We start from the raw sequence: 22,970 nt of genomic DNA, 5'->3' as shown, positions 1-22,970 counted from the left end.
ACAAAACCACCCCCCCCCCCCGCAGCCCCAAGAAGCGGGCACCGCACACGCGGGTGGTGCAGCCACCGCCAGCTTTAATGCAGCCCCGCGCCGCGTCCCGAGGCAGGAGGAGAGCAGCAGCAGGAGCAGGATGCGGCGTCCCGGCGGCGCTCACAGCCCCTGCCCCGCGGGGCTGAGCATGTCGTGCAGCACCAGGTGCAGCAGGTGGTTCTGCTCGGCGCTCAGCAGCGGCCACAGCTCGGCCTGCAGCGCCTGCAGCGCCGCCGCGTCCTTCTCCTGGCAGGCCAGCACGGCGGACTGCAGCAGCAGGAAGAGCTCCGCCGGCAGGTAGCTCGCCGCCGCCGGCGGCCCGCCGCCCGCCGCGCCGCCCTCCGGCGCCTCCCAGCAGTACTGCTCCAGCGTGCGGGCGTGCTCGGGCGGCAGCTTGCCGGGCGGCGGCTGCAGGAGCAGCAGCAGCAGCACCCGCGACACCTCGCAGCGCACCAGCGCGTCCAGGAAGGCGCCGCCGGGCGCGGTCCCCCCGGGCCCGACCCCGGCCCCGGCCAGCGCCTGCGCCCGCGTCAGCGCCGCCAGGGCCCCGGCGTAGTCGCGGCCCAGCAGCAGGCAGGAGGCGCGCTCGGCCAGGCAGCGCAGCGCCTCGAGCGGCAGCCGCGCCGCCGCCAGCAGCTCGGCCGCCCGCTGGAAGTGCGCGGCGGCGCGGGCGGGCCGCCCGGTGTCGCGCAGCGCCGCCGCCAGCTCCAGGCACGGCCCGGCCGCCAGCGCCGGCTGCCCGCGCTCCAGGTGCAGGCGGGCGGCGAAGGCCCCGCAGCTCTGCGCCGCCGCCAGGTGCTCGCCGAAGCCGCCGCGCAGCGCCAGGCGCTGCCGCAGGTCCCGTTCCTGGCGCAGGAAGAGCCGCGCCGCCTCGCCCAGCGCCGCCGCCTCGGCGGGGCCGTGGAAGAGGCTCTGCGCGCAGCGCGCCACCGCCAGCTGGCACCAGGCCGCGTAGGGCAGGCTCTCCTGGGCGCGCAGCTCCCGCGCCAGCGCCGCGAACTGCTCCGCCGCCTCCGCCACGTTCGGCTTCCGCAAGAACCGCCGCCGCAGCTTGGCCGACACCAGCCGGTACCGCGACAGGAAGTCCCCGTCCCCGCTGCCGCCGCCGCCGGGGCCCGGCCCGGGCCCGGAGCCGCCCGCCCCGCCGGGCCCGGAGCCGCCCGCCGCTGCCGCCAGCATCGCGCGCCGCCCGGAAGTGACGCCCCCGCGCCGCGCCCCCCCCGCCGCCGTCGCGCCGCCGGCCAATCGGCGCCCGCCTCGGGATCAGGGGGCGTGGTCTCGCCCGGAGGGGGCGTGGTCTCACGCGGGAGGGGGCGTGGTCTCTGTAGCATACCGCGCGGGGTAGGCGTGGCCATTCACACCCCCGCGTTGTCCCCGCCCCATGTGGGCGTGTCCTCGGGAGGCTCCGCCCCCTGTCGGCGCCCAGCCCCGACGGGGCGCGCAGCACGGTCCCGGTGCCCGGTGGCACCCGGCGGGACCGAGGGCAGGGGGACCCGGGGGCGCCTCGCTGCGGCTCTCCCAAGGCAGCCCCGGCCCCCAGGGCAGCCCCGCCGCCCCTTCTGCCCTCGGGGTAGAGCCCCGCGGGGCCCTCCGCACCCTCCTGCTGCCTCCCTGCCCCTGGACGTGGCGTTGCAGAGGCGTGATGGCAGCAGGCACTCGGCTTTCTGCTCGTCCTGAACAAGCTGGGAGCAGCGGCACGGGTGCCGTGACATGGGCGCTCCCTTGCACGAGTCCCGTGGGCGCGCCGGTAACAGTTCCGTCCCGAGGGCAGCACAGGTGTCACTGCCTGAAAGTGAAGTTAGAGCTCGGCGTTTCGTACCGAGGGTCGGAGTTCAGCGTGTGTGATAAACACCCCCAGGATTCTAAGAAAACCCCGCCCTGACCTATTCTCTTAGGTCACCGAACGTACCGCAAAGCTAGCAAGTGAAACCGAAATGCGATGGATAATGTAACTCATCCCTCTGCGACACTTCAGAACGAGTAATAAATTCCCCGAGGTGATGATGCTGCGGCATACCAATGATCAGCCTCCCCTGCAGGCACCCGGTCCTGGCAGCCACCAAACCACAGCGCTGTCAGCACCTCGCTGTGCTGGGGGCCAGGCTGTGCTCTGAAGGTGAACTCTGTGCTTCCTGCACCCATAACCACGCAGGGGCCGTCGCAACCCCTCCCGCAGCACTGCAGACCCCATTTCTGTTCCCCTTCCCGGCAGCCCCCTCCGCCCTGCCAGCCTCCTTTCCCTCTCTAGCTGCAGCTCGAACTCCTTTTCCCAGCCCCACGAGACGACCGGGGTCGTTCCAAATGCCCGGTCACTCCAAAGGGCTGGGCAGGAATGGAGGATGTGTTTCGTGCCTACATGAGCGCTGTGACCTGCAGGTACACGTTGCAGAGTGACTGACACCAGCGAGCTGATATTGTAGAAATGCCCTTTCAAATCCCCGGGCCCTCTCAGTTTACAGTCATTTCTCCACTCGCTGGCTGGCAGGTTGGGTTGGCTTTGTCTTCTGTAATTACTCAGCAAGGGCTGGAGGTGAGGCTGATGCAGCACAAGGCACCAAGGTGGAGAAACCTGGGGTTCAACAGCCTCTGATTTCCACTCTTTGGGCTCTGAGATTCCCACGGCTGGAACGAGCTGCCCTCCTGACACATTTCCTACTCCTGCCCGGGGTAACCACATTTGTTTCACCCCATCGGGAAGGGATGATGTTGCAGCCAGGTGTCCGAGGAGCACGGCCGCGGGGTTTGGAGCCAAGCCCCATGCACATGCTGGTAAATCACACTGCTGCTCTGGATTTAATCCTGTTTCCCAGAGCTACCAACTTGGGGTGCCGAGAAGCAAATTGATGCTGGGCTGGGAAATGGCATCGCTGCAGGAGGGTGGCTCGCCCTGGTGTCGGCCTGGCAGCGACTGCACACAAGCTTCCCGCACGCGTCCCTTCCCAAGACGTTCATGGGTGTCTCCTGTATGGTGGCTTCGGCTGCTGCTGAGGGGTCTGAATGTCAGAGGTTCCCTCATGGTGGGTCTGTGGGAGCCCCTCACGGCTGACATTTGGCTGCCTGCAGCCTCAGGACTGAGTCATCCCTCGGGACCCGCTACGTGCATTGCCCTTTGAGGCTCGCACCAAAACACGAGTTGTAGACGAAGAGATCTCGAGAGCAGGTCCCGCCGGGCAGGCACAGGGCTGAGGGGGCACATGGAGCGGTGGGGCGGCGGGGGACAGAAGTATTTGCAGGAAGACGTGCTGCTGGGGCCTGCCGTGGGGCTGGGAGCTCTGCACCGCCGCGTTTGCTCTCTCGGCCCCGGCCAGACCCTGCTGCAGCAGCTGCTGAAAGCTCACGGGAGGATTTCTCCTTTCCACTGCCATCCCCGGCCCCCTCCTCCCCTGCCCACCATGGCTATTTGCATCTGCGTGGGCGAATCTCGCGCTGCTCGCTGAGCTAAATCCAGTGAGGTGGAAACTTTTGTGGAACGACCTGCCCCGGGCACGTGGCTGGTGTTGTAGAGGTGTCAGGATGAGGGCTGGGGGACGAGCCGCCCGGACCCTCGCCTCTCAGCCCCCATGGGCTCTCCCCAGCACCCCAGCTGGGAGACTTCGTGCAGACAGTGCCGGGGCTGAAAGCCGGCATCTGGAGGCATTTATTTCAGCATCTGCCCCCAGCTCCCCACCCCGCAGGGGCAGGAGAGGAGCTTGGGGCGTCTCCCCTGCTCCTGCCTGTGTGGGTGGTGGTGCGGCGCTGTGCCCACCTCCCCTGGCACCCGGCGTCCCCACTGGTCCCGAGGGCAGTGGGTGCAGGTGCGTGGGGCCCTTTTGCGGGATGTTTTCACCCCTCCTGCACCAGAAGCCCATTTCTGTCTGTCTCCGGTGCACCTGGGCGTGTTGCAGAGCCCGCACCAGCAGGAGCCCCCCAAAACACTCCCCTCACCTCGTCCAGGGGGGGAAAACCCCGCGTGGGAGGGGCAGGGAGAGCGGGGTGACGCTTGTCACGGGTGGGAGGTGTGTCACCAGCCAAGGGCTTATAGGAGCCCCGGCGAGAGCAGGAACCTCCGTCACAGCAGCCATAGGAGCAGAGGAGCGCCAGGCGAGGTGAGTGGCTCCGTGTGGCTTCTCTTCTCTCCGTGAGGCACGGGGAAGCTTTGCTGCACCTGCGAGCACAGGGGGCAGCGGGGCACTGAGGCAGCCAGCCGTCGGGGTGGGAGAGCTGGGGCTGAGCGGGGCGGCTGCCGTGCGGCGAGCCAGGAACGACAAACGCGAGACGCTCGAGCCGAGGTGGTTTTAAAGCGCTGCGAGTCGCAGGCAGCAAACCCAGTGAGCTCTGCTGCCTCCATCCAAACCTGTCAGCTGCTGCCCCTGCTTGCTGGGGTTGTGTGGAGGGAGCAGAGAAGTGCGTTAGAAAAGTAGTGTCTGTCACTCAGCATCACGGCAAGTGGGAAGGCGAGGATGACACCGGGACATGCACGAGCTCGCAGGCACGTGAGGTGCTTCTGCGGTCAGTCCCAGCAAGGCAGGTGCTGGCAAAGGATGTCCAAGCACCCGGCACTGGGTCCCTGGGCAGCACAAGCTCAGCACAGCTCTGCTGTCCTGTGGCTGGCGTGAGAGCAGCAGTTTGGGGCTGATTTCCCAGCCTAGGAGGGGTGGTAGGGAACTCTGATCGACCCCCTTAACAATGCCAAGATACCTGTAAGCATCTTGCTGGCATGTGGCCTGAATTCATGTTTGCTGTATCCATTTTGTTGCTCGTGGGCAATCAGAGAGTGCTTTACACCACAGAGGACTGCTGGGCATTGCTGTTGGGCCCAGCACGCCGCAGGCAAGCATACAATGGTGGCCGGGCTTGGCCAGCAGCCTGGGAGAAGCTGGGACGGGAGCCACTTACTGCAGCTGGGGCAGGAGCTGGCTCTGCTTTTCCACCAGGGTTTAAGATCCCCTGTGGATGTTTCCCTACAGGCTGGGGAGAAAGCAGTGCCCGTTCCTGGCCCAGAGCCAGTGATGGACCTGTGCAGGAGCCTGCTTCTAGCTCCCCAGCCCATTTTCCTTTGCATAACAGCCTGGGAGACCATGAGGTTGTGTTTGCAGTGACCTGGGGCACCCAGGTACCGCAGGGGGCTGTAATACCCATACGTCCCGATGCCTGCAGGCTTCCAGCTCATGTCAACGCCCGTTCCCACTCCCATGCGTGTTTCATTCCAGGCCCGTGCGCTCGTGATGGACTCTCTGAGCACTGTCCTGCCCACCAGCGAGGTCACCGAGCACAGGCTGGGCAACTCCTGCTCCCAGATCCGAGATGAGTTCCTCTCCGTGACGCTCCCCGTGATGTACTCGCTGATCTTCATCGTCGGGCTGCTCAGCAACACCCTCGCGCTCTGGGTGTTCTCGTGCAGCGCGCAGCGCAGGACCTCCATCACCGTGTACATGAGGAACCTGGCGCTCTCCGACCTCTTGCTCTCCCTCTGCCTGCCCTTCCGCATCGCCTTTCAGAACAAGAGCGAGCCCCGGATCTTCTGCAATGTGGTCGGGGCCTTCTTCTACCTCAACATGTACGTCAGCATCACATTCCTCAGCCTGATCAGCCTGGACCGCTACCTGAAGATCATCCGGCCCCTCCAGAAATTCAAGATCCACACCGTGTCCTGTAGCACCGTGGCCTCTGGGTTGGTTTGGTTGGTGCACTTAGCCTTCATGATGCCTTTCTTTTTTGAGACAAGAGAAGAAGGGCCCTGTGACTATAAATGCTTCCACTTCAGGAACAAAAGCACCACGGCAGCAGCCTTTAACATGACCGCAGTAGTGATTTTCTTTATCCTGCTGCTGCTCTTCCTCTACTTTTATGGCAAGATATTTGCCAAGCTCCACAGAGTCTCCTCGGTGAAGGCTCAGCAGCTGAACAAGAAGACCAGCATGAGAGCCATCACCAAGACCTTTGTAGTCCTGATCATCTTCATTGTATGCTTCACCCCCTACCACATCGTCCGCGTCCCTTACATCCTCGCGCAAGTCGAGGCCATTTCTAGCCTGCCCTGGAAGCAGACCCTCCACCTCGCTAACGAGCTTGTGCTCTGCATCTCAGCCCTCAACAGCTGCCTTGACCCAGTCGTCTTCTTCTTCTTGTCCAGCAGTTTCCGGAGGGCTGTGCTCTGCACCTTCCAGGGCAGGCTGAAGAGAGCTCTCATGAGGAACCAGGGCAGGCTGAACCACAGCAGGTCCGTGACAGAAATATAGGCTTTACAGCAGGGCCGAGGTCCTGGGCATGGGATTTTCTCATCACGGATTTGCTCTGGCTGCTGGTGTTTATGGGACAAGTTTTGCTGGGAAGATGGAGAAAGAAACTGGAACCGCCTCATGTTTCTTCCCCTCACGCCAGCAGGGTTAGAGCTTCCATGGGGGGGAAGCAAAGAGGAAAGGATAACTGGGACCTTACTTTTTCCTACCCCAGCTCTGCTGGCATAGCTGAAGGACGTTTCCTAGGAAGAACAAAGCTGGAGATGCCAAAGGAGAAGCAGCGTTGGCCTAGGATCTCCAGCCAGCCCAGGGAAGGGCAGGGGCAGAGCCCTGGGCAGAGACAGGCTCCTTCAGTGGGAGGGAGAGGAAGGAGGGGAATAGGAACCTGCTGTGAGTCTCTATCAATACACATCATCTCCATACCAGAGAAAGCAGAAAAGGGAAGGGGAGGGGAGATGATGCAGTGCAAAAGCATTAGGAAAAGGTGAGGGAGACACTCATCAGAGCATTACTTGTGCAGAGGGTGAATGTTTTGCTCTGCGACGGAGCCCAGCGATATGCAGCGCTGGGCTTGTATGACAGGCATGCCAGGAAATGTGCAGACCCTGTAACCCCAAACCACGGCAACGATAACCGTTACTCTCCTGTTACCACAGTCTTTGAAACTCCAGCTCTGCCTCACCTCTCTGGAGATTCAGACAGGTAGCTCCAGGCTTCCCTAGCTCTGTTCCTTTGCCCATTTCACCAGCACATTCACACAGGGCTGGCAGCCTCACCTGGCCATTGCACAGCACTTGCTTGGCACTTGGACCATGCCAGGGTCATCGCTATAGGAAAGGGTCCAACGGGCAAAGGGGATGCAGCACAGAAGTGCCTGCGGCTCGTCTGAGACCCGTGAGCCCCAAAAGTGAGCTGCTGGCTCTGAGGTCCTCAGCTCCAGCACTGCTAATTTGCAGTGGCTCTGAAAAAGGAACCTGCAAGGGATACGCAAGGTTTCCTGCTTTGATTAGTCTTCAGCGTCCGTTCTCTTCCTGTAGAAGAGATACTTCTCTGTATTTTTTCCCCTTTATGTGCTCTCACCTCATTTGTTCACTTATTCTTAGGAGACTGCAGACTTGGAGCAGCAGCCTGCTCCACTCACACTCCAGGTAGCAAAGCCTGGGCCATAAAGAACCGGGAGGATTTTCATTCAGACTGTGAACTGCTTTAGTAACTGTGGAATTCAAATACTTGAATAATACTTGGGAGAATAAAATGTTTTCTTAAAGACTGAATACTCTGGTCTTTCTGGTCAAGGTGTGAGCAACCCCAAACCTCACTTTAGCTTTGTTGCTTTGTTGAAGGAGAACCTTAAGAACCAGAGGACGACACTCGCTGTCCTCTTTTGTCTCTGCTACTGAGCACAGTGCGAGCAGGAGGAAGGGATATTTTTTTCTTTAGCAGGGGTGGGGGGAAATACAGAAAGCCAAGCTCTTCCTGTGGAAAGCTGCACATAAATGTCACAAAACTGTTTTCCTTTTCCGATCAGTGCTAACAAGAGTCAAAGCAGAAATGCTGCGTGGTTCGGAAGCCTCAGCATCGCAACGCCAGCATATGTGTGTGCCACACGGCCTGCAGGAAGGCCCCCCCCAGTTTCCTGCAGGCAGTTTCCCCCGATGAAGCCCCATCCCTCGACGCCTCCCTTCAGGAGCAGCAGCACAGAGAACAGAAACCCTCGCTGAGCTCAACGCCAGCATCGCATCCCGTGCTGGGGGCAGAGGGCTGGGCGGGCTCAGCACAGGTTTCCCTCGGGGAGGAAAGAGCCGGGTGAGGGTGCAGGAGGGAGATGGGGGCCCTGGGGTCCAGGAGGCAGGAGGAAGCGTGCGGGCTGACAGCGGAGCAGGCGGAAGCCTCCGGTCTGCACTAGAGAAAGCCGCAGGGCTGGCGGTGGCTGCGCTCACTTCTGAGAAGCAGGGGCCTGCCGCCGTATCCTGTCCCCCCCTCGCTGGAGGCAGGCGGGTGGGCCTGAGGTGGGCGGCTGCTGCTCACCCCCTGCCCTTTCGGGGGGCAGCAGGCCGGGCCTGGTGCTCTCCCCCAGGACAAGGATGGGCAGCCGCAGGGATGCGGCTGGAGGGCACCAGTGCGGCCCTGACGCGGCGTGCACGGCCCTCACGGGGCTGCTCTTTGAATATGGGGCCTGAAACAGAGCTCGGGGCCGTTATGTGGGTGCACAGCGCCTGCGGCAAGGCGCGGCCCTCCTGCGGCACGAACAGAGGGGAGCGGGAATCGAACCCGCGGCCCTACGGCACGGGTAGCGGGGATTGAACCCGCGGCCGTCCGGGCCCGGCCACGCCCACGCGGTGACCACACCCACCTTAGCCACGCCCCCTCCGCCCGATCCCCAGAGGGTGGGGGCGCTGCCGCGGGGCAGGCCGGGAGCTGGGGGGGGGGATGGCCGCCATGTCGCGTTGGGTGCGCGCTGGGGGCGAGCGGCGGCGGTGACCGACCCCGGGGGGGGTGGAGCCTCGGTAAGGGTTTAGGGAATAAACGCTTACTGAGGAGCTCGTCGTTGTGCTGTGGTTAATTAGCTGCGGGCAGGTCGCACAGAGAGGCAGGCAGTGAATAGTTACCGCTTTCGGTGCGCCTGCAGGCACCGTCCTAAGGGTTGCGGTGGGTTAAGGCAGCCGGTGGTGCTCGGCGGCTGCCTGCACCCCGCTGCGGGCTGTGCGCGGCTTCCCCGCCGGGGCCGGAGCCTGACAGGCGCTCGGGTTGGCCACAGTCAGCACGGGGATGCTTAAACGTTGAGCACAGAGAGCTCCCGGTCACCGCCGAGCAGCTCTGGCCCAAGCCGCTGCCCTCGGTGCCAGCAGGGCAGAATTCTGCTGGGTGCTTATATGTGAGGCTGGGTAGGACCGGAGCCTCATTTCACCTATTGCTGCTCTGTTTCAGGTGCCCAGCTGGGGTTAGCTGCCGTGACAGCTGCTGACACCGCAGGGTGTGCGAGCAGGAGCCCTGCTCTGCTTCCCCAGGGAGCCCTCGCCCAGCTGCTGAGCCCCCGGTGCCGCCACCGGCTTCTTCCCAAAGGGCAGCCCCTCCGCTGCCGCCCAGCCCCGCCGAGCTTTTCACCCCAACGGTCCTGTGGTGGCTGCAGGGCCTGGGAAGCGCCCCTGCTTCCCACCATGGCCCTGTGCCGCACGCTGAGCCTGATGTGTCGGCGCCTTCGCCAGCTGCTGAGCACGCAGTGCGCGCTCCTGAGCAGCCTGCCCGGGCGGGACTGCAGCCTGCTGGTGGAGAAGAGAGCAGAAAAGTGGAAAAAGAGAAATGCTGGAGAGGGCTGCAGCCTGCCAGGCTCCTCCTGGGAAGAGAGGTATGGGTAGTCCGTTTGATGCACAGTTCTGAAAAGTAGCTGGTGCTGGGGAAATCACGGTCCAAAAGCAGCTCCAAAAAATCCCAGTAAGGAATAACAACAGCTTACCCAGCTGTGGGGTGAGTTTTCATGAGCTCAGTGAGCGAGAAGTTGTTGGATACTTACAATGGTTTGGGTTATATCTATTTCACCCCATATTCTCTGATTTTCTTGAAAAGGCAGCTTTGATGTGTTTTGGTATTGCTTGACTTGCTTTAGATACGAGTAGTGATGAGTTCCAAGGCTTATCTCTGAACTGCTACTGGAGGGGCTGTAATTCCCTTTGTACTGCGTGTAAACTGCATTTCACCATGGTGTATTTAATCTAGCACACCACTAAATATAACAGTAGCTGGAAACGTGAGCAGGCAGATGATGCGGGATGGATGCATCAAATGATGAGAAAAGTGTCTTGCCCTTCTAGGGGAAACCTCCAGGGAGACAGAGCTGTTCCTTGCCCCGTCCTCTGAAGGGGACTCAGGAAGACACCAGGGTTACTCAGGACATGCAGGCATTGCTGGCCAGCCTTCTGCCCCAGGCTCAGCGTGTCCTATGGTTGTGGTTCCTGGTTCCTTCTAGCAATGAGCGTTCTGCTCAGGGAGTTTGGTTGGTCACAGCCAGCTCTAGTGCAGAGCCCGTACCAGAACGCTTGTGCCCATGTCCAGCAGGCACACTATGCCATAAGGAACGTCTCGTAGCACACAGACATGAGCCTGGTTGTATCAGGAGGTGAGCAGCTCTGGGCACTAGTGCTGTGTTGTGCTTTCCAGGTTAGCAGACGCGGCAACTCCACTGTGGAGACTTCCCTACCAGGAGCAGCTGCAGGTAAGATGTGCTCACGTGGACTTTTCTCTGTTGTGTTGCCCCAGCTGTCCCTGCCATCCCCCTTGAGCGCCTAAGATCTATCCCATAGTGCTACAGCCTGTTCCAACCCTACTTACTGCTGCTTTCCTTCTTGAGTTATTCTGAAGGACAAAAGGTACTCCGTGGTTCTCCGTGGGTGGTGTATGTGATAACAAGCAGCACAGGGGATGCGTGCTCACACAGTGATGCTGTCCAGTGTAGGACAGTGGGGTAACTGGGGCTTCAGGGCCTCTGATGGTTCCTTTGGACCAAGAACTTGAGACCTGTGCTTGGTGACCACAGACACGGCTCTTCCTCTTTTTCTTCATTGCTCCGAGCAACTGCAGTGTACAGCGTGAAAAGAAAGCATGAAGAGAAAGGCAGAGTTCCTCTAGGGCTGTGTCTCAGTTACAGTATTCATTCCTGCCTCGCGTTGGCTGGGTGATGAACAGCTGCCCACTGCTGTGTGGTCCTGTGAGAGTGTTTCTGGCTTAGGACTCCTCTGCAGGTCAAGTACGAAAACCAGAGGAAGGTTTTACAGACACTGACTTCGCGTCTGCAGGAGCTGGGTGTAGATGTGCAGAAGCCTGGTGAACTCTGCTGTCCTCTCCGTCCTGTAGTCCCCTCAGTGAGTATCTTGTGGGAATCCCATCAGCTGTGAACCCCCAGCAGTCCCTCATTTGGCTCCCAAAGGCTCTTGATGGGGATTAGTTGGTTCTAGAGAATGTCCCTAGGGCAGGCTCTGTGGCCCTTGCTAGCTTCTGCTTTGCAGTCTGTGACTGCCAAAGAGTGAAACAAACCCAGTGGTTAGGAACCCTTTTTCATGTCCTAGCCCTCCCTGATAAACCTTTCATTGTTAGAGAAGATTTTCTTCTTCCCCAAGGTAAAGTTTTGGGGTCTCATGCATATACTGGGTTAATGCGCCTTCCTCATTTGTGTTTATCTTCCTGTGTTACCAACAGAGCATCCAGACTGGGTTTTGGCTTTCCTCCATTACTTTTTTTCCTGTAATACTAGGCTTTATTTTTTCTTTTCTCCCTTAGCCCATCACTAATGGCTACCGAAACAAATCTACTTTCTCTGTGAACCAAGGACCAGATGGAAACCCCAAAACTGTGGGATTGTACGTGGGAACTGGCAGAGGTCAGTGCAGGACAAGGAACTGGCTGGAGAACCATTGCAGCGTGCTGGGTCTGTGGGCAGTGCTCTGCTGGAACAGCTCCCACCTGAGCTGTGCAGCAAAGTGCCTGAATCCTGTGGGATGCCAGCAGAAACACCATTAAGTCTGGACCAACAATTTTAAAGCCTCAGTTCGTTAGCTTTTTAATAAATGCCAGTTTGTAATTTACTAAATACAGCAGTAAACAAAACAGCTGTGGTAGCAGCCCCTTGGAGATTTATCTTCTTTTTAATTATGCCGTTCCTGCATTTTCAGTATGCTCCAGAAGCCTGTGCTGACCAGGGAGAGAGTGGGTGTGCGTGCACTTCTATCGGCAGCAGAGCAATGCACGAGCACTTGGGAACGCATGAGGCAGTTTGGGTTTGTGCAGTGCATGCGTTAGCTGTGTGCTCCTTGCAAGCTGTTCAGTGCTGAGCTGGTTCTCGTTGAGAGTAGGTTTTTCTGCTCGGCATCCATAGCAAGAGGTACCGGGGTGCTCAGTGTGCTTTCCTCATAGAAAAAATAATTCCAAGGATGCATTTTACCTCTGCAAGCAGAAGTTCAAGATTTAAACTGAAGGGGCAAATACAGTCTTCTGGCAACCAGCAATTGCTTCATTGCTTTAAGCTCAAACCGTAATTCTCCAGTTAGAAACCCAGCTTGCTCTGTTCCTGCTCCCTTAGTTTAAGAGCAGTGCAGTGGCTCTCTTTGAGAGTTGCTAGAGGACATTTTAAAAAAAAACAAACAAAAAAACCAACTGGCTGAGCTCCTACCTCTTTGTTAAAGTTAGTGACAGTAATCATTGGCAAGGGAATTCTGACAGGTCCCACAGAATGCAGTTACGTGAAATATAACAGGGGCCAGTGGGGCACTTAAATACCTTTTTTCTTTTTTCTTTTCATTTTTTTTGCACAATGGGACAAGTCAGAGGAATGACTTTTCTACAGCTTATCATGTCAGATGCTACACTGGTTTACTGTACCCTGAAACAAAACAAATACCTGTCTCTCTTTCCAGCAAGAAATATTGTCTGCGTGAGAGCTGACCATGTGAAGAATGTACCCCCAAAACACAAGCAGGTAGCCCAGGTATAAAAAAAAAAAAAAAAAAAAGTCCTGTCTGTCTCTTGACTGGGGAATAGAAAGAGTGCCATAACTCGTATTTGGGAGAACATCGTATTCGTAGTTATGCTGGGTTTTCAAGCCCGTTTTGATGTTCTGAAAGTTTTCAGGCCTGACTCTGGCTGGTGGACTGATATTTTTTAAAATTTAATGTTGGAACCTCAAAACTGTCCCCAAGGTTGAAGTTAATAGTTAAGTGCTAACTAATTCCTGCAAATCTATTAAAACACACAAAAATCACAACGTTAAATGATCAAAATATCTTATTTTTCCAGAACTTGGAAAGAGCTTTTACTTGATATTTAAATGAAATAGGAAAAAACAGATGATACTGGGGGAACAGTTGTCTGTTTGGGGTGCACAGCATCATGCCAAGATGAGGGCAGTATTCCTTATTGTACTATGGGCTCCTTCTCCCCTCCTCTCAGTGCTATGAGGAGTTCATCCGTCGCTCCCCCCTGGACTCCTGCATTCTCTTCCACGAAGGTGGACACTGGCGAGAGCTCGTGGTACGCACCACCAGCCATGGCCACACCATGGCTATTGTCACCTTCCACCCCCAGAAGCTGGGCCAGGTGAGTGTGCGGAGGACAGGCCCCTAGAACAAGCTCGTTGGGTGTCTGGTCCTGCTACTGCCTGACCAGAGATGTCAGTGAAGCGCAGCCTTTCACACAGAAGACTTCAAAGCCCTGTGGCTTTGAAGCCAGCTAACGCTGGCTCACTTCACGTGCATAAAAAGCTAATGCAAGGCAGTTTTGTATTCACAGACCCCTGGACAAATCTGATACTGAGTGAGAGAAGTCAGTGTCAGGGTCCTCCAGCTGACAGGACATATGGCACAAAAGAAATGATTGTAGTACCTGTCTAAGATCCCTAAAACCCCAGTTCAGCCTTGCACGGGGTTATGATGGTGCCAGGCTGTTGGTACACTTTTCATGGGAGCTTACTGGGTGTATTGCTAGGGAAAAGTGCCTGATCAGATTACCCAAACACTCAGCGTTTCCTTTCTTTCTCTTGACAGGAGGCTCTGGCTACTCAGAAGGCATTGCTTAAGGAGTTCTTCACTTCTGGACCTGGAGCAGGGTGTGGCTTGACTTCACTTTACTTCCAAGAGAGGTATATGTCCTGACACTCGTAAAAATTGCACTGTGGTGTGGAGGAAAGGCCATGGGGAAGACTGAAAACAAAGCTTTTTCCTTTTTCTAACCCTCTCTGCTTCAAGAGAATGACAGATGTTTGGATGTCTCTTGCAGACATGATTTTAAGATAGTCACACCTTGTGTTTATTGTGAAGCATCTGAAATATTTTAATACGCTATGGTTCTACCTAATTGGAATTTAGAACCTGGGAAACTACAGGAAAAAACTAAAGTGACTTTCCCAAGACAGTAAGTCATGTTAGTAGCAAAAGTGGGAATATATTCTAGGGCTACTGCCTTATACTAAGTCATTTTAATCCTATTCTAGGTTGTGCAAGTTACAGATTCCTTACAAAGAATCAATATTCTTTCCATCAGGTTAAAATGCTCATTTGAAATAAAAGCAAACAAGCACACCAGGGATGTCAATGGCAGTCAGCTACCTCTTCGCAAACACTGCCTCCTAACAAGGTCTTTGTTTTCATATGTTCTTCCAGCACCATGACGCGCTGTTCCCACGAGCAGTCACCCTTCCAGCTCCTTTATGGAGAACCACACATCTTTGAAGATTTGCTCGGCCTGAAATTTCGCATCTCTCCGGATGCCTTTTTCCAAGTGAACACGAGTGGAGCAGAAACTCTGTACCAGGCGGTCGGGGAGCTGAGTCAGGCTGACAGAGACACCGTCCTCCTTGATGTCTGCTGTGGGACCGGTGAGCAGCGGCCGTGCAAGCCAGGCTCTGACAGGGCTGGCATTTTGCATGCTGAAAACTATCCCTACTATATAAATGCTTGTTTTTATGCATGGAAATACAGATTGTTTTTGTATCTCTGATTTCCAGGCACAATTGGTCTCTCTCTGGCTCGCCGTGTGTCCAAGGTTATTGGTATCGAGATAGTGGAGAAGGCAATAGAGGATGCTAGGTGGAATGCAGCATTTAATGGTGAGTTCAAACTCACTGTTGCGGAAAGTTTTAAACTAACTGCTGAAAAACCTGAAGCAAAAGTGAGGGAAGGGTTACTAACAACTCCGTCCACTCAGCAAAGAGTGGTACATCTTGTTAGAACTAACATCTGAGGCTGTTCTTAGTTCACATGTTTGCTTTTTACTTCACAGGAATTTCCAACTGTGAGTTTCACAGTGGAAAGGCAGAGGCTGCGTTACCACAACTGCTGTGCTCATGGGAAGATACCCGACCCCTTGTTGCTGTGGTGAACCCATCCCGAGCTGGGATCCGTAAGAATATGCCATTTATTTTAATCTTGAGAGAGTTTTGAACAAGTTGTGTGGGAACTGTTATGCTGGCTCCAAGCCTTCTGCTTAGTTTGTCTCTAGTCGCTCACGTTGTTGCTGACAGCAGGCAGAACCAGCAGTCTCAGAAGGGGTAAGAAATCCTGCAGTCAGCAAACTTGGCCACAGTGCTGCACCGCACCAGGCTCCCTGTGCACTTGGGGAGAGTCTGGCCTTGCATAAGGCAGAAAGGCCAGCTGGCCTGCTCCTTGTATGTGCTGTGCTCCAGCCCTCTACCCACATTAGTGGCCTTGGCAGGGCTTGCACCAGTGTGTACTGGGAAGTCCCAGTCTCGACCTAGTGACCAGATGCTGTCTCACAAGTGCGTGTGGAGGGTTTTTCGTGCCTCTGCCTGACTGAGTGACAATTGTTCCTCTGCTTCCTGGCAGAATTAAGGATGAGAGAGAACTTCTGCCACTGCTCTACCCTGCCAGAATCAGCTGAGGCATTAGCAGTGTGGATCGCATCCTCAGCCTACTAAGACTTTGTGTCTGAGACAGGACATGGCAAAATGCATAGATTCTCTTTTTCCCTGCAGCTCAGTGCAATTCTGTGATGCTTGCTCGACAAGAGGATTCGCTGAGGTGTAGATTGTTGGGAAAACATGATGTCTCTTGTTGCAGATTACAGGGTTGTGCGAGCCATCCGAAACTGCAAGGCCATCCAAAGGCTGCTCTACATCTCCTGCAAGCCAGAGGGCGAAGCCACGAGGAACTTTCTTGAGTGAGCACCCTTCTCTCTTCCTTTCCGCTGGCATTGGTGGCAGATACTATTGTGTTCCCTGAGGACAAGGACAAATAACTGACCTTAGCTCAAGAAAGTTTTTGTTGTGACTGAATTTCACTGGGTTACTTCTGCAGGAGGGATCCAGGTCTAGTCAGTGCATGATCAGAGGTGGTTCATGCTTCTGTTCTACCTTGGGTATACCTGCAAGCTGCACTCACTGGTTTGAGACAGCGGATATTCCTTGGGCTTTATGAGCCAGCAGGATGCTTTTGTGCTTCGTTAAGGGGTAGAAAATAATGCTGTTACAACACATCTGCATTGTGCACAACCCCTCCCCGACAAAACAGTGTGTCAGGGTGTGGGACACCGAGTCCCCTGGGTTCACTGCTGGAAGGTGGGCCCCTAGCCAGGGAGCAAAGTCTGGTATTGGGATTAGTAGTCACCTGCTTAACTAGGTGTTAACCACCTAGTTAAGAGCTTATCTGGGCAGGCCCACTTGGAGATGATAACAGGTAACTGATGAAGGCAGGTGCAAAATTGAGGATTGTTTCCTAATGGTATTAAGTGTCTTTTTAGCCTGGTTGGCTTGTGCGAATCAAAGCCTTAAGCCTGCCCACCAACCCTTCAGCTTGCCCACAGTGTTTCCAGGGCTGGTTTGTGATTCCGTATAGATGGTTCTAGATCTCAGTCAGTGTCATCTGCAGATGGATGTTAGCCAAACAAAAGATACCTCCTTAATGCATTCTCTGCGCTATTGTGCTGATGATGACAGTGGGAAGGCTTCTGTTACTGGTCTAAAGGATGCCCTTCAAACACTTTGCTTTCTACAGGCTGTGCTGTCCCCCCTGACCCAGGGAAGAAGCTGGTAGGAGAGCCGTTTGCCCCTGTGTTGGCCATACCTTTTGACCTGTTTCCTCATACTGTTCATTGTGAGCTGGTGCTGCTGTTCTCCCGCTGACAAGGAGGCAGGTATGCAAGCTCTGAGAGCTTGGGAAGCAACCTCCTAATGTCTTTAAGGCTGGAGTGGATGTAGTTATGATTTTAATTTATTTTTATACAACTTTCAAGAAATAAATTTTTTTTCTTTTTGCTCTTGAGTTGCCTAACTATGCTGTTTTGTATGGAAGCACTCAGATTTCTGGGGTGAAAAGGTTGTCTGTAGCATTTCATCAGCCTTCCCTCCCCTTCAAACCTTTCTGGGATGCTGATTAAATCTTCATGCTTTGGTGGGAGAATGTTGACTGTGTTGGGGATGGAGGGATATTTCCTGTGTGAACTTCCAGTAGTAATACTGAATCGCTGTCAGTCACGTGGATGAGTTGGAGATATTTCTATAAAATGGCAAAAAAAGAACAGAGAATTCAGTGTCTCTTCTTCCATAGCCACCTTCCCCGTCCCTGCTAACGCTTGCTGATACCTAAATGTGAATAGCCAAAAATTCAGTAACAAGAAGTTTTCTCATCAGGTTGCTCTGCAATAGCTAAATAAATAAATAAGGTATATTTTTTATGTCATGCTATTCTCATTGGCTGGCAAGCTGTAAACCTCAATGCTGCATGAAATTCTCTCCAGGTCTGCAAAAGATGAAGCTGCTGCAAACTGGAGGTAGGTCTTGGTCAGCAGAGTTCCTTATTTTGTGAACTCCGGAACTCCACGTTGCTTTAGGGGCTTTTTTTTTTTTTTTTAACCTTTATGTTCTGTTGAAGCTCCACTGAATAAAGGTGAATAAAAGGGCCAAACTCCTGAGGAAGCAGGGAGAGCTGCCTGTCCTTAAGTACTCTAGCCTCATGCATTTTTCACAGACGCTTAACTCGGGTGCTGAGAAGCCCTGAGCTTGGAACAACGCCAGCCACCGCCAGTCGGTTCTCAGGGCCTGGGGGCTTAAAGTACGTGGGGCTGGGACGTGGGGGGCTCATGGCAGCAGATGGGTGCTGCACCAGGGAGGGAGGCGAGGGGGAGATTCCTGAGGGGCACAGGAAGCGTCACCCTTCTACTACTACTCTGAGCGTCCTGCTCGGAGTTACGGGGGGATGCAGTTTTCCAGCATGGTTTTGTAGGATCACACCTGGACGGATCTGTGCTAAGCCCGGCCCTGCTTTTGCCCAAAGCAGAGGGCACACAGGAGGGGGAAGAGACGGAAGGCTTTGCTGCGGGGGCTGAGGCCGGGCAGGCGCTAGGACCCGGCGGTGCTGGGCGGAGGGGGCCGCGTCCTCCCGGCTGTCACCGGCGCTGCCTCCGCAGCCCCAGCCTTCATCCTCCTCCTCCTCCTCCTCCTCCTCCTCCTCTCCCTCCATGGTCACCCGCTGCCTCCCGCCCGGGCCGGCAGCCGGAGCCAGGAGGCCTCGCTGAGGGGCAGCGTTGCCGGCGGCTCGATGGCGTCCCCGCGGACCGTCACCATCGTCGCCCTCTCGGTGGCCCTGGGGCTCTTCTTCGTCTTCATGGGGACCATCAAGCTGACCCCGCGCCTCAGCAGGGACGCCTACAACGAGATGGTGAGGGCAGCGGGGCGGGGAGGCAGCGGGGAGAAGCCTCCAGCCGCGGGGGTCGGCGCTGTGAGGTGCTTGGGGGGGCTCGGCCGGAGGAAGAAGCTGTCGTGGAGGCGCCCGTTATCCCCCTTGGAAGCCAGCCTCCCCTGAGGGAATAACGGGGTCCTCCTCCCTCCTGAGGGAATAACGGGGTCCTCCTCCCTCCCACCGGCGGCAGGCAGCGAGGGATGCCGCGTCTTGCCCCCCTCTGGTGATTCTCCTGCCCCCCTCCCTTCGTGTTATTTACTGCTGTGGTTCTCGGGCCCGTAAGGAACGGGGATGGAAGTTTCCAGCACGTTCTGTCCTCTCCCGCCGCTGCACCTGCCCAGCTGCTTTGCCTTGCTCTCAAACGGCATCTGGGTTGCGGTGCCCACGGGGGTCTGGCGGGGGAGAACCGCCGCAAAATAATCCGGGTGCGAAAGGTGAGGAGGACAAAATGTCCAGAGAACAAAGCTCTTAAGCTTCTGCTACGTAAGCTAAAGAAAAAAGCACTGAGACTTGAGAAGCATTGCAGAATCCTTGCTCTGTGTTGCACTTTGCGTCTCCATGCTCCCTGTCTGCTTTGCCAAGACTCAGGCCTATAGGTAGGAACAATTTCCATCTTTTATGGAAAAAAGCAGAGGCACAGCAACATCATTCTTAATACCTGATGTTGGACCGCATCCGTGGCTCGTTAAATTTTTATGCTTTTGCTGTGCTGCATACCGGGGTAGGCTGTAGCATAATGGAGACAGTGAGTGAAAGCTTGATCTTGCCAATCGATAAGTGTTATCTTGCCCCAAGCAAGCAGAGCACCTCTGTTATCTACCCCCAACACCAAACTTGCAGTGATTTTTTTCATTCAGCGGAAAGCATGCACGCTACTTTGTCTATTAAAACACTTGGAACACCAGAGTGCTCTAGGACACACTACTAGTATGTTTCTTTATAAAGCTGTATCTTACACATTTGGCTAAAACTGCTGCTTTGAGGAGAGCTTTTATTCACTGAAGGTCTAAAGTGCATCCTTGCAACGCATATATTTGGTGTAAACGTGTCATGGGGTCTTTAGTAGCAAAAATGACAATGCTCTATATTCTTTGACCACCTGTGGTCATCAGCTTTTCTTAGAAGGAAGCAGCAAAATTTACAGAGAAATGGGAAAGTTCCATGTGCCCATAATTGCAGGTTTCCAGAATTACATGGGAAGTCAGTCTGCAACCTGATTAGTGCCTGTGAGAGCAGAATGACTCTACATGTGAGATTCGGTTTCCATTTCCCTCTCCTTGCTTAGGGAACACAAGGGCAAGAATATCTGCAGAGATAATATGCTCAAGTGTAGATGGAAATAATTTCAGACGTTCCAGTAACTAGGAGCTTTATTAAAATATAAAAGAAAAAGGAAATACGTGACTGAAAAAGGAAAAACACCACCACCAAAAAACCCAAACCCACCTATACCTAATGTTCAAATGCAAGAACTTGAATGTGTGTAAGGACAGGTTTTCTTCCCTGAAACAAGGAGGCAGCTGTGTAAGGAGGCTGTCTTGCAACTTACACTGCTTCTAAATCCAGTGTAAACCAGAGAGCAAGGATGTCAAATGTCTACTTGGTTTTTCTGAGGAAAGAAAGGATCATAAAGGTATGTAAGAACAGGAGTAGGGTTGATAAATCTCAGCTTTGATATATTGTCCCATGCTATGATTGTACTGCACATCAACCCTGGGGTATTCTAAATTGTTTTGAGATGGAAAGAGACTTTCTACCTTCTGTGCCTTGGCTTTGCAAGGACTAGGTGTGTTATTTAATTATAAAGGGCATGCTACTCTTAGAGAGGAACTTTTTTTATTATTATTATTTTAACAATGTGGTTCTGCATTGTTAATTTTAGAGAGGAAAAGGTATACTTGATCCTAGCTCAAAAGATGGGTGCTAGGTTGCAGAACTGTCTTCCAGCTAGGAGACGATAGCTTGTAAAGGGGGAATTGCAGGTTGATGTTGTGTTAATATCCCTCCAACAGCAGCTTTAGGAGTACAGATTGGGTATCATGCCTGAGGGGTCTATGATGTTTGAAGTGATCTTCGTGACATATTGCACGTTTATTGGTTTCAGTGAAAGTAACCTTTGCCTTCTTGCATCGTGGTATTCTATGCTATTACTGCTTGATTTCAGAAACGAGCCTACAAAAGCTACGTGCGGGCCCTTCCCATGCTGAAGAAGATGGGAGTCAGCTCCATCCTTCTCCGCAAGAGCATTGGTGCCCTAGAAGTGGCATGTGGCATTGTCATGACACTGGTGCCTGGTCGCCCCAAAGACGTGGCCAACTTTCTGCTCCTCCTCCTTGTGCTGGCCGTGCTCTTCTTCCACCAGCTAGTGGGGGATCCACTCAAGCGTTACGCCCACGCCCTAGTCTTTGGGATCCTGCTTACCTGTCGTCTGCTGATCGCCCGCCAGCCTGAGGAGCAGCCCCCAGAAAAGAGGATCCTGTCGGTAAATGGGGATGAGCAGCCACTCATCCATGAGGCGGCTCCTGAGAAAGGCAAAGTGAAGGTATCCTAGTTGAGTGCGTTTGAGGAATACGGACCCTCGAGGCAGCTCTCTCCAAAAGCACCCAGAGAATTTGGTGTTTTATTTTGTTGTTTTGTTTTTATTTAACTATTTATATTTTTTGGCTGTCTAAATAAAGTTTCATGTGGGGTCTGAGAGACACGTGGTATGTCTACACTGTAGTCTTGCTTTTGCTGCTTCCCTGTAACATAGGAAAACGTGAGCTAGCTTTAAACAGGATGGTTTGGCAGATAGCACCTGGCTGGAGTAGCACTGGTCTCCTCAGCAGGAGCTGCAAAAACAGAGTGTGGGCAAAGACTTGGGCAGTTTGTCACGTTAGCTCGGCACTCTTGCAGCGGGGGGATTAGTCTCTGAGCACGAGACCCACATCCGTAAGGCAGTATAACCCCAGCCTGGATGCACTTCTGCTGTGTTTCAGCCTCTGCAACAGCTGCTGGATAGAACATCACCAGAGTGACCTTGTGCAGCCCACCTCCTAGAGCTACCCCAGCCACAAATCTACGTTTTCTTTTGTGTAGTCAGGCGAAGAACGGACCCTACTGAGCATACTACTACTTGTATTTGAGAGAGGGGGTCCCTTAGCTGTTGCTGCCTCTGTGACCAGTCTGTTTTGTGGACTGGTTATGCAGGGAAAACGTGTGATACACTACTTGCATCTTCCTGGATTACAAGTTGTGCAGAGGCTCTAAAACTGGGACAAAGGCCTGCTAATGCTAACTTTTTCCATTTTGCTTGAGGCAATGGTATCTCTTTACCCCTCAGCAGAGAGTAACGATCCCTGCTGAGGGGATGGGAAGCAGAACTGCCTGAAGAATTGTTTTTAGTCTGGTAATGAACCCCCAGATTTCAAAATAGTTGTCTGCTGCTGGCAAAAAGCATCACACTACCTCTTTCCTTTCAAGAAAAAAAAAATCCTTTTTCACAACTACTGCAAATTCATGGAATCATTGGTTATTGCTAATGATGAAGGTTTGAACCTGTCCAGGTACCTCATGGTGCATCTCACATACAGCTTCAGTGAGCTGGGGGAAGTCCTCTCACAAAAGCCTGAATCCCTGTGTTATATCTGAAATCATATGAAGTGTCATGAGAAGCGTGTTTTACCTCTGAGTTTTGTTTGTTTTTCTTGATGTTTGTCTGTTTTGAGTTTTTCCTTATTTTCTTAATTATTCATGAAAATAAACCTTTTGAAATTTGGAGAAAAATGTTGTGATAGAAACAAATTTCTTTTTTTTGAGACACATCTGAAAATATTTTTTTTCTGTGCTCAAATACTGCATCTAAAGCAGGCAGAATCATGTTAGAGGAATTTCAGAGAAAGAAGAGAAAGACAAGGTGATGTAGGATGGAAGCCATCTGAACAATACTAGGCCACACAGTGATAACTACAAGCATTTGAAAATTTTCACGAAACAGTCTCAGATAAATTTTTGCTTCAGTACAATGTGGTGACGAGATAAGATACTAAAACCTCAGTAAGATGTCAGTACTGTATCACTACAAAAAATGATGATAGATACTCACATGCAGTATATCCAGTTCTGATACTGTAGTTTTCTTAAGTATTCTGCTAAAATGTAGCTAAGATGTAGCCCCAAATATATACATTCTGCAAAATCCTCCTGGAGCCCCAAGAAGTGGCTAATTGTCCTGGGCAGAGAAAACTACCAACAGGCCATCTTCGTTAGACAATCCCTAGTCTTTAGAGACTACCTCAAGGTCATCCCAAATGTATATTCGATTTGCTTTACTTCCTCAAAGGCACTTCTTCTGCCATGCCTACGCTGAAGTTGTTAATCACTTTTTAGTTCAAAAACAGATAAAAATACCACCAATTCTAAACCATGCCAGACTGCATGCTCTCCTGCACGAAGTCCTCACAACTGTATCGTAGCAACTTTTTGGCCAGCTACCATTCCCACGTGCATCTCATCTCCAACTCCGTAAACTTTTGGAAACAAGCATTTGTCTTTTGTACTGTTCTTT

General features: G+C 54.0%; 4 protein-coding genes across 4 annotated transcripts; 3 read left to right on the top strand and 1 right to left on the bottom strand.

Annotated features, from left to right (window-relative positions):
* Window positions 1-54: 54 nt before the first annotated feature.
* LOC118245426 (40-kDa huntingtin-associated protein-like) lies at window positions 55-1,221 on the bottom strand. The gene has a single exon (XM_035541619.2). It carries the CDS (start codon window positions 1,207-1,209, stop codon window positions 151-153), a length of 1,059 nt encoding a protein of 352 aa, XP_035397512.1. The 5' UTR covers window positions 1,210-1,221; the 3' UTR covers window positions 55-150.
* A 4,013-nt stretch (window positions 1,222-5,234) lies between these two features.
* On the top strand, window positions 5,235-6,273 carry LOC118245429 (probable G-protein coupled receptor 34). The gene has a single exon (XM_035541621.2). The coding sequence runs from the start codon at window positions 5,235-5,237 to the stop codon at window positions 6,246-6,248; it is 1,014 nt and encodes a 337-aa protein (XP_035397514.2). The 3' UTR covers window positions 6,249-6,273.
* Window positions 6,274-8,659: 2,386 nt separating this feature from the next.
* On the top strand, window positions 8,660-17,269 carry TRMT2B (tRNA methyltransferase 2 homolog B). The gene is given in 14 exon segments (XM_035541505.2): window positions 8,660-8,755; window positions 9,177-9,594; window positions 10,404-10,458; window positions 10,985-11,104; window positions 11,520-11,619; window positions 12,653-12,723; window positions 13,185-13,331; window positions 13,778-13,872; window positions 14,393-14,607; window positions 14,737-14,838; window positions 15,012-15,131; window positions 15,809-15,908; window positions 16,742-16,751; window positions 16,753-17,269. Coding segments are annotated over 13 exon segments (1,440 nt in total). The 5' UTR covers window positions 8,660-8,755; window positions 9,177-9,406; the 3' UTR covers window positions 16,870-17,269.
* An 833-nt stretch (window positions 17,270-18,102) lies between these two features.
* Window positions 18,103-21,123, top strand: TMEM35A (transmembrane protein 35A). The gene is made up of 2 exons (XM_035541508.2): window positions 18,103-18,403; window positions 20,589-21,123. The coding sequence occupies exons 1-2, from the start codon at window positions 18,284-18,286 to the stop codon at window positions 20,973-20,975; spliced, it is 507 nt and encodes a 168-aa protein (XP_035397401.1). The 5' UTR covers window positions 18,103-18,283; the 3' UTR covers window positions 20,976-21,123.
* Window positions 21,124-22,970: the final 1,847 nt, after the last annotated feature.

This window comes from Cygnus atratus, chromosome 13 (genome assembly GCF_013377495.2).
Source record: "Cygnus atratus isolate AKBS03 ecotype Queensland, Australia chromosome 13, CAtr_DNAZoo_HiC_assembly, whole genome shotgun sequence".
Classification (NCBI taxonomy): domain Eukaryota; kingdom Metazoa; phylum Chordata; class Aves; order Anseriformes; family Anatidae; genus Cygnus; species Cygnus atratus.
This window is presented reverse-complemented; position numbering and strand designations above follow the sequence as displayed.

What these genes read in the sequence shown, in the direction of transcription:
- LOC118245426 (XM_035541619.2), bottom strand. Translation starts at nt 1,209, where the DNA reads ATGCTGGCGGCAGCGGCGGGCGGCTCCGGGCCCGGCGGGGCGGGCGGC.
- LOC118245429 (XM_035541621.2), top strand. Translation starts at nt 5,235, where the DNA reads ATGGACTCTCTGAGCACTGTCCTGCCCACCAGCGAGGTCACCGAGCAC.
- TMEM35A (XM_035541508.2), top strand. Translation starts at nt 18,284, where the DNA reads ATGGCGTCCCCGCGGACCGTCACCATCGTCGCCCTCTCGGTGGCCCTG. An exon ending in GGGACGCCTACAACGAGATG is followed by an intron (nt 18,404 to 20,588) that starts GTGAGGGCAGCG and finishes GCTTGATTTCAG; the next exon opens with AAACGAGCCTACAAAAGCTA.